This window comes from Coturnix japonica, chromosome 7 (assembly GCF_054131305.1).
Source record: "Coturnix japonica strain WE chromosome 7, WE-NBRP24, whole genome shotgun sequence".
Lineage (NCBI taxonomy): Eukaryota > Metazoa > Chordata > Aves > Galliformes > Phasianidae > Coturnix > Coturnix japonica.
Genome location: NC_140669.1, coordinates 31,304,988 through 31,320,093, shown reverse-complemented (window position 1 = coordinate 31,320,093; position 15,106 = coordinate 31,304,988). Strand labels below are relative to the sequence as shown.

General features: G+C 40.4%; 1 protein-coding gene across 5 annotated transcripts in view; it reads left to right on the top strand.

Annotated features, from left to right (window-relative positions):
* The window catches only part of HECW2 (HECT, C2 and WW domain containing E3 ubiquitin protein ligase 2), a 131,704-nt gene that overhangs the window by 46,677 nt on the left and 69,921 nt on the right, over nucleotides 1–15,106 (top strand). For 4 of the 5 annotated variants that reach the window (XR_014948127.1, XR_014948128.1, XM_015867659.3 and 1 more), the window contains exon 3: nucleotides 11,832–11,939. Coding sequence is in view for 3 of the 5 variants with exons in the window: in XM_015867659.3 (XP_015723145.2) it covers nucleotides 11,832–11,939 (108 nt within the window). In the remaining 2 variants the exon portion in view is untranslated. Of the gene's footprint in view, nucleotides 1–6,993; nucleotides 7,358–11,831; nucleotides 11,940–15,106 lie in introns of those variants that run through there. The other variant, XM_085552836.1, reaches the window with a different exon arrangement.

Sequence of the window (15,106 nt, the reverse complement as noted above, 5' to 3'; positions counted from 1 at the left end):
TCCTCTGCCAGGCTCTGCTGATTCACTGCATTGGCAGCTGGTGGAAATCCTAAATGTTTAGTTTAAAAATAAGTAATTGGATGCCATTTTAGTAACATATATATGTCTAATGCAGTAGGTAGGTGAGCCTTTGGGATTTTCTTGGCTTCCCAAGAATTATGCATTAATTTAAGGCACAAATATGAGGAAGACAGCAACAAACCTCTTCTTTTGGGATATGGTCTCTAAGGAACCAAACTAACATAAAACCAGCTGGCCTTGAGCTTATAAGAAGTTTGATGTCTAGATCAGGTCTGAACTGTGAATACGGATCCAGTCCTAATTAGCCAGCTTGCCCTTCTTTGTCATGTTACTTACAAGCAGTGAATACTACATCCCCAGACGGATTATATACGCTGTCAGGTTTTTAGGTTCCCTGGAAAAATCTGAATTCATCCTGATCACAGCAGAAGGAAGAGAGAGAGCAGGGAACCGCATGGGAGTTGATCCTCCCTTAGCTTGTACTAGACTTCACATGTTGTTTTCAGTGCAATGAAAGCTTTGTCTTGTGGAGAGGTGGAACAGTAAAAAGGATTTGGTGAACAGCTGGTGTTTTTTGTTAGGGGGGGATTTAGAACAATGGGAGGAGAAAAGGTTGTTTGCACAACCTTTGCTGCAGTCATGTATTTGCATAAAGAGGTGGCCAACAGCCAGCGTTATGTGTGTGTAGCAGGGTTTATTTTTTTCAAGCAGAAAAGGAAGAATGAGGCGGTGTCAGAATGTGTCAATCAGTTCAAAGCGGTATGTAGGGCATCTCAAAGCAAGGAGAGCAGGATAACTGCAGGTACGAAACCAAAACCCAACTGCGGTGCTCTGGAGAAGTTGCTGACCCTGCATAGGGAATGAGCTGAGGATGAGGCCGGCTTCTTCCTCTGATTTCTCACTTTCTGTCAGTGTTTGTCTGGAACTCACAGCATTAAGCACTGCAGTTCTGTTATTTGAGGGCAAGTGAAGCTGTGGCATGTAAGCTTTTTAATGTGACCTTTGCAGTGAGACAGAAGCACCTGTGAAGAACTACAGCTGTAGGTTCCACAGTGGAGCCTGGCTGTGTGTTTAATGCAGTGGAAATCCTTTACTGAAGGAAGAGGATGTGTAATAGTTATCCTGAGGAGAGAAGGGTTAAGATAGAAATGGCTTTTTTTTCCCCCCATATTTAGTTTATTTGTAAAAATGTGTCATATGACATATGCATTATAGCTTTCCTCCAAGATATTACCCAGATTTGTGACCTTCTGGTGCTTCCCCATAGTTACCTGCTTGCAGCTCTATGTCAAGGCACAAGGGGTCGTATCCCGAGCATGGCAGTGAAACTGAGCAAAATGAGGTGTCTGCAGCCACCTCCTAACCTTTATGAAAAACTGTCAGGAGTGTTGTGGCAAAACATGTTTGGTCTCCTCAGCAAAGAAGCAACAAAAACGTGTGAATTTCTGCCAAGTAAACAAGCCGCAGGCTCCAGGCCAAGGGACCTGAATCAGGCCAGGGATGTGGCAGATCTGTAGGCACTGAGGCAGAAAAGAACAGATTAGATTTCCCGTGCCTGTATACTTTGCAAAAATAGCATCTTTGAAGGTGTATCTGCAAATTTAGAATGTGCTGCTCCCCAAACTATTCCCGGGTTATCCTGTGTCTGTTTGAATATTAATACAGTGTGTAACCACGCTATATTCTTTGGTGGAAAGGAATGAGAAAAACATGTTGTGCTTCTATAAAGTGAACTAGGTCAGACTTCAGTCATATGCTCATCCAGAGAAGCTGTCTTCTGGTGTCTACAGCGTTTCCTTGATTGTGCTGTTAAATTCTGCTTTGTCAGGCTGCTGACACCAAATCCAGCAGTGGGGCAAATTGGATGGGGCAAGTCTGAATACTGTGCTTCAAGTGTAACGTTAGTAGCAAATGCTTGAGAATGACATTTGACTTTTTATAGCTCTGCTGAGCTTCATACTGAACTTGTATTATCAAATATAAGAATTCTGCTAATTATTAATAGCTATATCAAATGTAAATGGAATCTTTACATTAGGGTGGGAAGCAGACTCCAGGAGGAATCCTCTCAGAGCTAGGAATATCGGATACCATCTTGCCATAGACAGGCAGCGAGGAGGAGATGGGAAGTGTATCAGGGCAGGAAAATAACTTGTAATTGTGAAAAAGAGTGATTCAACATATTCCTTATGGCCTTCCTTTGCAGTGTTTGCATGGATGGGCTCTCTTTATGCTGACCTATTATTATTCCTCTGTGGGTTTTCCACAGCGTTGCTTACCAGCCATTTGGATGCCTTAGCAAACGCGCACACATATAAATAAAACAGTAGTGCATTACTGTTTATTTAAGCTAGATGTTTTGTGGTTTGTAAAAAGGAAAGAAGAAATTGCTTGCACAGAGGTGTCCCCTGTATCATGGCTAATGACTGTGCACTGATAAAGGCAAGAGGGGGAAGCGCTGGTGCCTGTGTCTATCTTAAATTCGAATTAATATTGGGCTGTTTCTCTGTTTTGTCAGGGGGTTTTACTTCAGCTTAAATGTCTGGAAGGTTGAAAAATGACAAGAGTATTGTTTAAAAATAGTTTTCTATATTCCAGTCCAGCAAGCTCTCTGGCTTTCTAACAGATTCCCTTAGAAACAAGTACTGTCAAATACAACAATGGGATAGTTTGCACTGATGCTTAAGCAGCTCATAATATTGAAGGTAAACCTGAAAAAAAAACCAAACAGCTGCTAAGTGAATATAAAATCTCACATGATCGTTTGATGTGTGCTGCAGAGAAATCTTTTATTGACTATTTGGAAACAGGGAGGATTTCTAAAAGGCAGTGAGAATACTTGGAACTGGCAAGGAAAAAAAGCATTTTAAGAAATGCTTCTGTATTAGGTATGGGAAAGGACTCAAACGTGGGGACTGAAATGCACACTGATGCTTTGAGTGTCCAGAGGCTGGAATAGGTGAAAGTTCCAATTGGTCAACACCTGAAACTGCAAGCAATAATTCAGTGCAGTCAAAAGTGAAGCTGATGAAGATGAGGATACAGGAGGCAGACTTTATATTTTCCTTTCACTGATGATGTCTCCATTGCTGAAGGGTGCCATGTTATTGGCATCCAATTCAATTGTATTTGTACCGTCATAATAGTTCCAGGGTTCAAATTGTGAACTGTTTGAAGAGGCAAAAGCCAAACTGATTTCCTGGATCTGTAGCTGTGCATACTATACATGGAACAGCTCTTTTCCCTGTGCATTTTATCTGTGGGAATACCACATCCAGGGCTTCTTGTTTGAGTCCTTTCCCCCTAGAAATATATAATAATAAAAAAGTAGCATCAAGGTTAAATAAACACCAAGTGAAACAAAGGTTGAAACTGTAGGAGAGATGGAGAGGCTAAATTAGTTTCTTCAGGTTCCTTGGAGAGTATCTGGCACTGACTTTCCCCCCTTGCTGATTCATTCCAGGAACAAGAATGGAGCTTTGGGAAACCTAGAGGAGGGATTTATTGTCAATAGCAAAATGAAACCACCAACTAGCTGGCAATAAAATCTGCTGATGGTTCATCATGTGCAAAGGCTGTCTCAGCTCTTTGGTTATGCTGGCTCTGTAGCTCAGAATGCTTTGTGCTCAGAGTGTTACACCCTTGCTAATGAAGGATTGTGTGGTTTTTCTTAATATCTAACATAAAATCTTTTGCTGATTCCAGTTGAAACTTTCACCTGCAGAAAAAGCTGCTTAGCATAGCTAGTGCGGGGCATGCGTCCATGAGCAGTTCAATCAGCTAAGCCTGTTTTGTGATTGCCTTCTTTCTCTTTGGTGGCCATCAGCAGAGCAAGCCACCTTCCCATTACACAGCTGAGAACTTCTTGTGAGCTGGAGTTCAGCTCATTAGGATGCCTTGTTCCTGCAGGGGTGTTTAAGAAGTAATTCTACCTCTCATCTCCTCTGCTTTCTTCTGAGTTGGGTATGAGTTGTTCGAGAAAAGAAATACGTTTACCAAACTTCTTCTTTTAGTTTGCTTGCAGTTTGCATATGTACAATTAAATATTTATTTTTTTCCATAATTTATTTGGAATTATTATATGTATGTCCTCTTCTCCAAGCTAAACAAGCCCAGTTCCCTCAACCTTTCCTCACAGGAGAGGTGCTCCAGACCTCTGATATCTTAGCGGCCTCCTCTGCACGCTTAGTAGAATGTCAATGTTTCTGCAGTAATGTGTGGCTTAGAATATGAATAGGAAAAAAAAATAACAAAACGTGTTAGTGGATAATTTTAAGGAGAATTCAGGTTGTGTTTGATAGAATATAGTTGCAAAGATTGAAAAGTTTGCTACGCCTTGATTAAAGTATATTGGGATTTGTAAAATTACTGTTGATTACAATGAGCAATAACTAGTCCTTGCTTTGTAGAGATGAGGAGGTTTTTGAACCTGTTAATAAAATATAGTTTCTAACAAATCTTAATTTCAGTTTGATAATGAGAAGATGAAATAAGGAAATAAGCACATTGCTTATTAAAAAAACTGCAAAATTGAGGTGAATTTTTAAATTACTCACTTGTCATTATTAAGTTGTAGGGCACGAGAACTGGGATGGCTTCTGTTAATTAGAACTAGAGTGACTCCTGCTAATTAGGGCAAAATGTTTAATAGTTAATTTTATAGGCAGTACCGGGTTTGATTCTTGCTTTAATATTGATACCTTGCAAAGAGGGGCAGTTACTTCTACTGTGTGAGCAGAAAGGTAATGGAAACAGAAGGAAGAACAAAAAGGAAAGTTCCTTCGACAGTTCCACAAGGAAAACCTCTTCTTGCATGTAAGTCGGTAACAGGAGGACAACATGCAGGATGCATTGTGTTAAAGGTTAGCTACGAGCTCATTTGTTTCCCACATGAACATAGATTTTACCAAAATTAAACCCCGAAGAGGTGGTTACATCACTGGTGCTTCAGTGTGATTTCCTCTACCACAGACTGCTCGGTGCTGCCCTAACTTTGCCTAGCCCAAATATTGCTGTCTTCAGAAACCTGAAACGCGTTCTGCTGTCAGAGAACACCACCTGGTTGTTGTTTGTGTGAATGGCTGAGGTCATGTTGCCGAATTCTCCCTGTCTGGCCAGGACTGCCCCCTGGAGGTGATGCTGCCAGGCTTGTAGATAAGTGCTGCTAAGTGCTCCCAGCCTGGTCAGAGGGAAGATTCATTCCCTAGAGTAAGATCTGGTGGCAGCTTGATACTGCAACACAGACATCTCTCAGGCTGTGTGTAGCCCCTCAGAGCAGTGTTCGTCCCATTGAGGTCCACATTGTCACCCGTGGCTGAGATGCTTCAGACAGGACAGCCCTGTGATATGAATTCATGGGAGAGTAGGGGCAAGAAGAGTGAAATGTCCCTCAGAATTTCTGCCACTAATTGGCTGCTAATAATGATCATATGACAGAGCCCATTTAGGGGCTGTGGAGGTGGTTGAGATGGGGACCACTGACCAGCTGCCATAACTAACTGGGATTTCCTGAAGTGGTTTTAGCTGTTTCTGTTTCAGAAAGCAAAGCAAAGCAGCCAACCAACAACAGCAGCAACAAAAAACCAAAGCAAAAATACCAGACAGCAGTTCTGGTATCTTTCTGCATTGGGTACTTGCATACGTGAACACGTGTTGCTTGTCCATAAAAAAAACAGCACGAAGGCCATGAGATAAATGACATCTCACTTCTTCCTCAGGCTGTGAGATAACTTGAGAACTGTACAAACCCAGTCACGCCAGAGAAAGCCCTCTGTGTAAGTGCAGCTGTGCTTGCAAAACTCTGCTTATGTTGGTAGTGTTTGTCTACCAACAGAATTTATCTGAGGTCAGGATAGGCAGCGTTGACAAAAGCACAGCTTTGCTGGTATGTCTTCCACATTAGGAACAATTTGTTGTATTTTCTAGTTTCTCTGGCAAAGATCTGTGAGGAGTTATGTGGTTGCAGATTAAATTGCATGCCCTTTATTCCCAAGGAGCTGCAATCTTCTGCATGCAGCTCAAGCGAGCTCAGCAGCTCATGCACTGTCAGCATATAGTCAAGAGAGAAAATGATGGCAAACATTCCACAATAAGCCTAGACTGGCAGATTGAATTTGACACAGAAATAAAAGTTTAGATTATGATATGACACAGAATAAAAGTTTAGAGGGGCCGCTGGGGCTGTGGGCCTTGCACGTGTGGAAACCAACACCTGAAGCGTAGCAAGAACGGAATGTGCATCATTTCGTGGAAGGGGATTAGTAAGATTTTCAGGAAAGAGATTAAACTTGAGGTCATTTCCTTCCTATTGTTACGCTTTTGAATTTTTGCTAAGGAAATGGGTGAAAGCATTTATTTTTGTCTTTGAATGCTTTGAATTTAAATGATGTCTTTACTTGGAATATGGAGGAGTGAAATTGCACTTTTTTCCTGCTGTTGTGCTGTGCAGTTTGTCTGAAAACTTGTGGACTTTGTTCCGTGTCTTTCCCTTGACTGGCATTTTGGTTAATTAATCCTTTTGAGTTGCTTCTGTGTCTTCAAATATTACATTGCATGATGGTACATGAAGCTGCTCTATCTCAGAGCTGACGTGTTCCTCATGTATATAGGGAGGGAAACAATACCTGTAACGCCTAGAAAAAGTAGGAAACAATCTGTTTTAGGGTCTCAGGGTAAAGAGTATGAAAATGGGAGCAAGGATCTCTGCTTACTACTCTATTTTAACTTCAGTAGCAAGAAGTCTGTTCCTGCGATACTGTGCCGGCCTTGCTGTCACCTCTCCCTATGGGATGGACTGTAGTCTGTGCTTTGGTGTTCTCCCATGGAAAAGGCAAGGAAGGAAGTGCAGGGAGGATGGGGTTTTTGCTTCCTGTACCCTCCGGATGGGAGTGGCTACAAATAGCTTTGCTGGAAGGACATAATGCTTGATACATGCTAACACTGGCTGTTTGAACCCAGATAAACCCTTGATTAAAGGGGAAGAGGCAGACAGTTGCGTGTTAACTGCTAGAAACTGTCTCGGTGTTTGTGGCTATTCTTCTGAAATCCTCTCCTTATAATGATGGGGGAGAAAGGGAGAAACGGAGAGAGCAGAGAAGCAGCCTGAGAAAGCAGTGACTGTGCAGCAGAGTTAATGCAGAGCTGAATTGTCCAAAGCTGAGCTGCACAACCTGGCTCCAGAAAGCAAATTCTGTAGAAAATACTGTTTGTGACTGGAAACAAGAATGCTGCTTTTAGGATCCATCCTGTAAAATCTTTTAAAGTTCTCTAGTTTGTTAATTGGACTCATATGGAGGAATGCAGTTCAGGATCCTCAGATACCCTTTGGAATGGCCAGGTAAGGTTATAGAAGGTGCTTCAAAGTATTGATCTAATTTCATCATTGTTTTGCATATGGTAGTGCTGTCTTCTCTGGAAAATCCTCTGCTTACTGTAGAATGCCTGCAAGTTATTCACTGACCAACACTGGGACTTAAATGAATATTATAGACTATAAGCTGTGTACACTGAGTCAATGTTTGGTCACAGGACATTAACTTTTAAATGGGTTGTTAAAATGTGGTTTATTTTCATAACGGTTTGCAACAAACACTCTGCTCACAAGTGCTGATTTGCTTCCTGACTTTACCAAAAGGGGGTGAGGCCTCAGGTGATACAAACTTTTCTTCTTCTTTAAATATGTCCATTAGAATTAAAATAATTAGAGGGCACCAAAGTAAAAATGTTGTGCAAAATCTAGTGTTACCAACTTGTACCCTGTCAGTTCCTTAAGGTACTCAGTACTCCCTGTTATAGTGTTATTTACTTTATATTTTTGTGACTGTTTAATTGCTTGGAACCATTTGCTCACAACACAAAAAGCAGAATGCGCTTACTGGCAGCAGGGCTGAGATTTTCTAAGTCATGCAGTAACATGCATCTAAATCAGGCTTCTGTTTTACATAGGAAGTGCCCTCATACAAATGACCCGATGCTTGGCTTGAAATGCAGTTCAGAGTTATTCTCCACTGCAGGTTAACTGCAATCCCTGTTTCTGTTAAAGACTGAGAAAAATGATTTAGTAAAATAGCTAAAGGCTGGTAATTTAAAACACTGTGCTTAGGAGAGAAATTGGTGTCAAATCAGTGTATCTCAGCTTGAGACAAAACTACACTGAGTCTTTCTATCTATGAGCCTTTCAGCTTCTCTAATGGACACAGTAAGAGAACATCAGACAGGAGAAATAACGTTTAGAATGATGCTTTATAAGTACCAGTAGGCTGAATGTATACAAGCCCCATTGCTAACACATAATTTCCAGTGTCTAAGAATGTGTTAAAATTAACCTGAAGTGGTAAGGGGTCAAATTTTGACCATCAGAACTTAATTTTTAAAATTCAGAATGGATAATACAAGCACTTAAAAAGGTTTTACGTAAAATATCTTCCAGAAAGGCATAACGTAACAGAGCTTAGGAGGCAAATCGCAAATAAGATTTCCACAGAATTATTTGGGGATACAATAGGGTTACCAAAGTGATGGAGCTCTTCTGAGCTGAGCTGCATGGATTTCAGGAGCAGAGAATTAGAAGACCCATATACAATATTGAGCTATGGAAAATGTAAAATTGTATATAATGAAATCCTCTCAGTGATATTCTGAATCTCTTTAGAATTCTGAATATTCTGAATCTTCTCTCTGAGCTACGCATGAAAGCGTCTACAAGTATCACAGAATTACAGTGTCACAGAGATTGGAAGGGGACCTCGAGATCGTGTCCAACTCCCTGCTAAAGCAGGTGCTGTACAGTAGGTTACACGGATAGGTGTCCAGCTGGATCTTGAGTAACTCTGTAGGAGGAGACCCTGCAACCTCCCTAGGCAGCCTGTTCCAGTGCTTCATCACCCTTATGGTGAGGAAGTTCTCCCACGTGTTAGTATGGAACTTCCTATTTCAAGTTTTAGGCCATTGCTCCTTGTCCTATCACTACACACTACTGAGAAGGTTGCTTCCCACCTCCGTTTAGATATGGATGAACATTTATTGATCCTTTCTCAGTCTTCTTTTCCCCAGGCTGAACAGACCCAGGTTACTCAGCCTTTCCTCATGCAGGTGATGCTCCAGGCCCTTACTCATCTTTGAGACCCTTTGCTGGACTCTTTAATGAAGATCCCAGTATTTTTTTTGTACTGGATCCATTGGTCTAAATATGGCTTCAGTAGGGCAGAATAGTAGGGGCTAGTACTCAACCTACTACTAGCGACCATATAAGCTGGGATGAGAAGTGAATATTGGTTTGTACCTGAGCAGGCAAACAGGAGCCAGAGGTGCATCTTTGCAACAAAGGTGTCTGCTGACATCTGGGGCTGTGTTAGAAAGCGTTAAGAGGAGGTCCTAGATGTCTGCTATACACGGGTGGGGCCACATGTCCTGTCATGAATGTATGGGATCTTTCTTGTGGCTCTTAGTCTTGCACGAGTGGCATTTTGTTGTGCTTACTCCTTGTGTTAACATCATCCTTTCTTCTTTCATTGAGATGTTCAGTACTTGTATATCGCTTTGCTCTTAATATAGCCTTATTGAATTGGGAATGTTACATGTACACTTGGTACCTGATTTACCTTAAGTGGTTTTGTAAAGATGGTGAATCCTGAAAGAGAAAACATTATTCTCTGAAAGAGAAAACATTACTTTGCTGCATAGTGATTTCAAAGAGCACTAGGCAGTGTGGAGTCTATACGGTGATATTTATTATGATGACCCACTTTTCGTTGCAAAGCATCATAAATTCTCCCATTTACTAATTCTTACAAGGCTTGCAGGATGGTGAGAAATAAGATCCTTCCTGTAATATTTTGTGTTTATAGAAGATAAAATGATACTGTGGGTCTTCCATTGTTCTGTTTCTTTCAGAAGCGTAGATCAACTTGACAAAATACCAGTGCAGAAGGACGGTATTTTTTCTGCGTATTTCATGTTCTGGGAACAGATATTTATATCTACTCTTTGGCCCAGATTCCAGAACAGCAGCCAGTTTCACAAACAGCAACAATTACCAGCTAAAAGGAGACCAGAATGTCTTGGAGTTGAGGTCCCCTGGGGAATTTATGTAGGTTTTCGAGAAGAGGAGTGATGAAGTAGCGGTAATTCTGGTATTCTGCTTTCTGTGCTATCAGACGCTTCTGCCTCCCTTCCAGCTCCCCTCCACACACACACCTGAGTGTTGCTGAGGCTATCACAGTTTAACCTTTTTATTGCTGTGTTGATAGGCAAATTTCTGCACTATTGTCTGCTTCAGTGTTTTCATGCTACTTGGTTTCTTCTGTTGTTTGGTTCCTTTATTTAAATCCTGTGTGCTGAGCTTTGAGGTTATTTTTCCTTATACATAACAAAATAACAATATTTTTTCTCCCTGTGTGAATGACTTCATGCAAGTAGGAAAAATCAGCTGTTTCAGGAGAAAATCAAAGTTGTCCAAAATAAATTTTGTAATTAGAGTAGATTGCTGTCAGGCAGAGATCTGTCAGCATTTTTCATCCATCCATCTCCACCACCTTCTGTTGCAATGGCAGCGTGCCTGTGGGCAGAGCATCAATGATTTAGTCTTCATTACTGCAAAGGAGACTATTTCTGGATAGAAGAACTGAAAATCCAGGCACTTCAAGTGTTGAATTGTATTAATTAAGTTGTTAGGAAATGTTCTGCCTGCTTGTAACCATCAGCTCAGAATCTGATGCTTGCCTTGCATGTTCTTCATGCAGGACCTTTTCTGAACTCCATTGGTGTCCCTGTTAACTTTATTTAGTTACATGTGTGCTGTAAGTTTTTATTATCTCTGTGCTTTTTCTGTGCCACTGAAGAAAGGAGGATCTTGTATTTGAGGCAGGTGGTATATTTGTGTGATTAAAAAGCAACTTCGTAATGCACTTTTAATGTGTTATGATGCCTACTTCCAAAGAACTTCCTGTACAAAAGGAGTTGTGTTTATGTCAGCTTCCTCTGGGTCATCGTAATCTTTAGCTAGTCCCTCTGTTTGTGCTTCATTCAAACAGCATTCTGAGTAACACAGGCTGGTAAGTAAAAACAAACCCGAAGACCATTTTTTGTTACTGTTAGGATAAAAATGTTTCTTAAGGAAGAGAAAATACTGATATTGCTGAACTGATCTTCAGATACATGCTGTTTGCTTCTCAGTTCTCCTCCTTGGAATTGATTTCTCTCAATTGTCTCATTCATTTTTCACTTACTAAGTGTCAGTTCTGCCTTTAGGACTTCAGTTACTAGTATGTAATAATGCTGGCTGGGAAATTAAATAGGTCATATGTTTTGGTGCTTGTATAAAACTGTTCTCTCCAGATCCCAAGATGAAGGAATCCTTATAAAACCTTAAGCAAGTTCTGATACCTCAAGTTGCAGTTCCATACATCACTGCTAAGGAGCAAGTGCTAGATTTTCACAGCACGGAACACGGTCATCGTATAATATGATGTTGCAACTCCACAATGAAGTTGCAATCAACTGTACATTCCCATCAGCCTGTCTATTGAGGTAGAGAAGTTTTGAGATTTAATGCTTGATCTTGGCAGTTCACCTCTTGCAGGAAACCATGTATTTACTGTGGCTCTTTGTATGTTTGCTAAACCTGCATAAAGCCATCTATCTGCTGTAAAAGAGAAGCCACTTATCTTTTGTTTGTTAGCTTAACTTTTTTTTTTTTCCCCCATGTGTTTGTGTTTCCAGGCATCTCAAACTAAACAAGAAAGAAAAAATAAAACAAACACCCTGCTTTTATAAATAGTACATGACAATGTGTGTATTTTTTCCTCTTCCAGATGAGAACTCTCCAGCCAATTTCTGGGATTCCAAGAATCGGGGAGTGACTGGCACACAAAAAGGACAGATTGTATGGCGAATTGAACCTGGTCCCTATTTTATGGAATGTGAGTACCTATTTATCCAATGGGCTAACATGCTGATTGTGTCCAGCCAAACCAGCAGGATAGCACTCAATGGCCATTTTGTCAAGCTCTGACAAACCTAAGGGACCGATTGTATGTCTCTAAGAACTAGCATATTGTTCAATGTGTTTGCCTCTCATCACAAAAAGAGCATTACACAAACAGGTCATGAAATATTGACTAAAAAAATGTAGTTAAATTCCGAAGTGCATTTGTATTCTAGGGATGTTCTTGGACAGTGTACTTCAAGGGAACAAAAAGTTTTCTTGTGCGATGTTATGTAGTATATATACACTGAAAGATGAAGTCCCCTCTCAGGAAGTTTAAAATTTCATTTGGACAAGAAATTAATGGTAAATGGACATGAAGAAAAGGATAATAAGGTGGTAGTGTTTGCTCATGGTTGTTAGTATTAAGGTTAGGCTTATTGCTGGGAATTGACAGCCTTCTGTTCAGTTGCATGAGGGTGTCTCACCTGAAGTTTCATTATGCTGGTAAATCCACTGGGAGGTTTTGAAATACTGAGTCTTGGTGTGACTGAAATAAACAAACCTCCAGCAGAGCTCTGCAGTAATTTTGGTAGTCAGGGTTCAAATCGGAGTGCTAAGCCACTTCATTAGATTGCCAGGACTCACAGTAAGCCAAGCTGCTCTGTTATGTGTTGGTTTTTTTTTGGCTTTTTAATGATTGTTTTTATTTTACCATCTTAAGTATATGATCCCCTTAAGAAACAGGATTATTTAATTCTAGGATGTTGTATATGAGCTTCTTGAAAACCCTGATAAGTGTAGCATCGAAGTGGCAATCAGTCCCTAAAGAGCTGTGAGTTGTTCTACCACCTGTTTAGCCTCACAGTGATGACTTTCTTCATAAATTAGAAGATATATATACACCCACTCTCTTACTTCAGTGTACACTGTAATGCTTCTAGCTGTAAATCTGGGCAGAATTTTCCCTTCTCATTGACTGATACGCAGCAATACATGTATTTCTAAAGATGTTGGGCCTCGCCCCCTGTACTATAAATAATTATTAAAAGTTTTTATTTCTAGAAGCCATCACTTAATCTTGCTAAGTTAAATCTATGCATTACCCAATGCATATATTTTAACAGGAAAGAAAGAGCTTTAATAAAATACAATAGGATAAAATCAAAGTAGGATTTCGCTACGGACTAAAATGGTTGAGCTGAAGATGAAGATCAAGAAGATAATGAAGATCAAAGAAAATAAGTAACCTTCCTGGTGCCAAAGATGGTAGTCCTAAAGTAAATTAAAATCTATGTTAGTTCCCTGCCTCTTCCTTCCTGTACATAAGTTGCACTGAAATTAATGCCTTCTATTTATTTTCATGGAAACTACAAGATAAAAAGAATATGTTGCTACAGCACATAGAGTGGCACATAAATATTTCAATAGTGACACTTATGTTTCCAGTGAGAATCCAAAAATTGCACTGACGTGCTGAACTAAGTTTCTAATTCTACTTTCCAAACTGGAGGGCTCCACAGATGTGCAACGCTTTGCTCAGCAGCTTCTTGTAGCTTCTAGTGGGAGAAGCATCTCTGTTGCAATTATATGTAACCATTCTTTTATTATGGTTTTTTTTTTTGTGTGTTTTTTTTTTGTTTTTTTTTTTATTATTCGGATTTCTAAATCTGAAAATTTAGATCCCAGGCGATTGCAGCAGCAGAACTTTTCAGTTGTATATTTCTTGTGCACAGGAATATTGTTTCCAAGAGGTAGAATATATCAGAAACAGGTCATGGAATTTGGGATTTGTCTTCTTTATTCCTTATCAGTTCAGTAGTGCTTCACTAGGAATGCAGGGAACAACTGGAAGTACAATCCCAGATTCAGCAATGGTGTCTGTGGGAAAAGGATGGACAATTATGTGGACAGACAAAACTAAACTGAGCAGGAGAGCAATAACAGCATTGAAATGCTGGTTGGAAAGAACCTATGAAGGTCTCTGATCAAATCTTCTGCCCAAAGTAGGTGCAGCCACCAATGTATCACCTGGTCTGCTCTGGTTTTTTGAAGCACAGCCTTGAAAACCTTTTAAGATCTTCTCATTGAACTGGAAAGAGTTTGAGTTCGCTGTATGTGTAACAACATCTCAGAGTGTGCTTAGGTCTTGCCTTAACTTCTTCTTCAGCAGACTTAAGAAGGCCAGATCCTTCAGAGTCGTCTCACTGGTCATTTGTTCTCAACTTAAACCATCTCTGCAGCCATCTGGTGTCCCCTTTCCATTTTCTCCATGCTCTTGAACTTGAGGGTCTCAAAACCAGGCATAGTTTTTCGGGCATGTCTTTAGCAGCACCAAGCCAAGGGGGATAATAACTTCTATCTGTCTGCTGGTCACACACTTCCTAACCCAGCCTGTTAGCTGGTTGCTGTGCTTGCAATAAGGTCACTTGCTGACTCATATTCAAACTGATGTCCATCCTGAGCCAAGGATAATCGTATCTGGTTTGAAATCATCTGTCTTTTTAGCAAGAAAAGTGACTAAACTGAAGTCACTAAGGCTGAACAATGAGTTGAGATCAATCATTGCGCATATTATCTCAGAGGCTGCATACACAGTGGTGTAGGAACTCGGGGACATTGCCTATCTGACCCACAATGTAAAATCTCTGCAGGGCAAAGTGCAGAGGATGGCAGCCTCACTAACAAGCCATATCCAGCTAAATGGTATGCGGCAGGAGTATTTCCATTTTAATTGCATTAATGTTAATCTGTGAGTCAGCTGGATTGGGCCTTAGACTCTCTGAAATGCTCAGATTTGCACCTTGTAGGAAAAGCATCTTTCACCTTAATTTATGAAGCTCTTCTTCTGTGAGGATCATTTTAAACTTCTTAATGGTTTCACCAAAGTATGTGGAATTTTTGCTTACGTTTAAAGTTAAGCGTTGTTCAAGCTTTTGTCTTGTATTTAATGTTGTTATGTATGTGCAGTCATCTAACTCAGTTTTTCACTCGTTTGGTTTATTCTTCATAAGTCTCTCCCCATGGATTCGGTATCTCCTACTTCCCAAGCAGATAACTTGTAAATGCACAGCTTGCTATCTCCTCTATTCAAATCAGACAGCCCACAGAAATGAAGGCGGGGAGGATCTCATCATTTTCATACTGTAAACAGGCATTAAT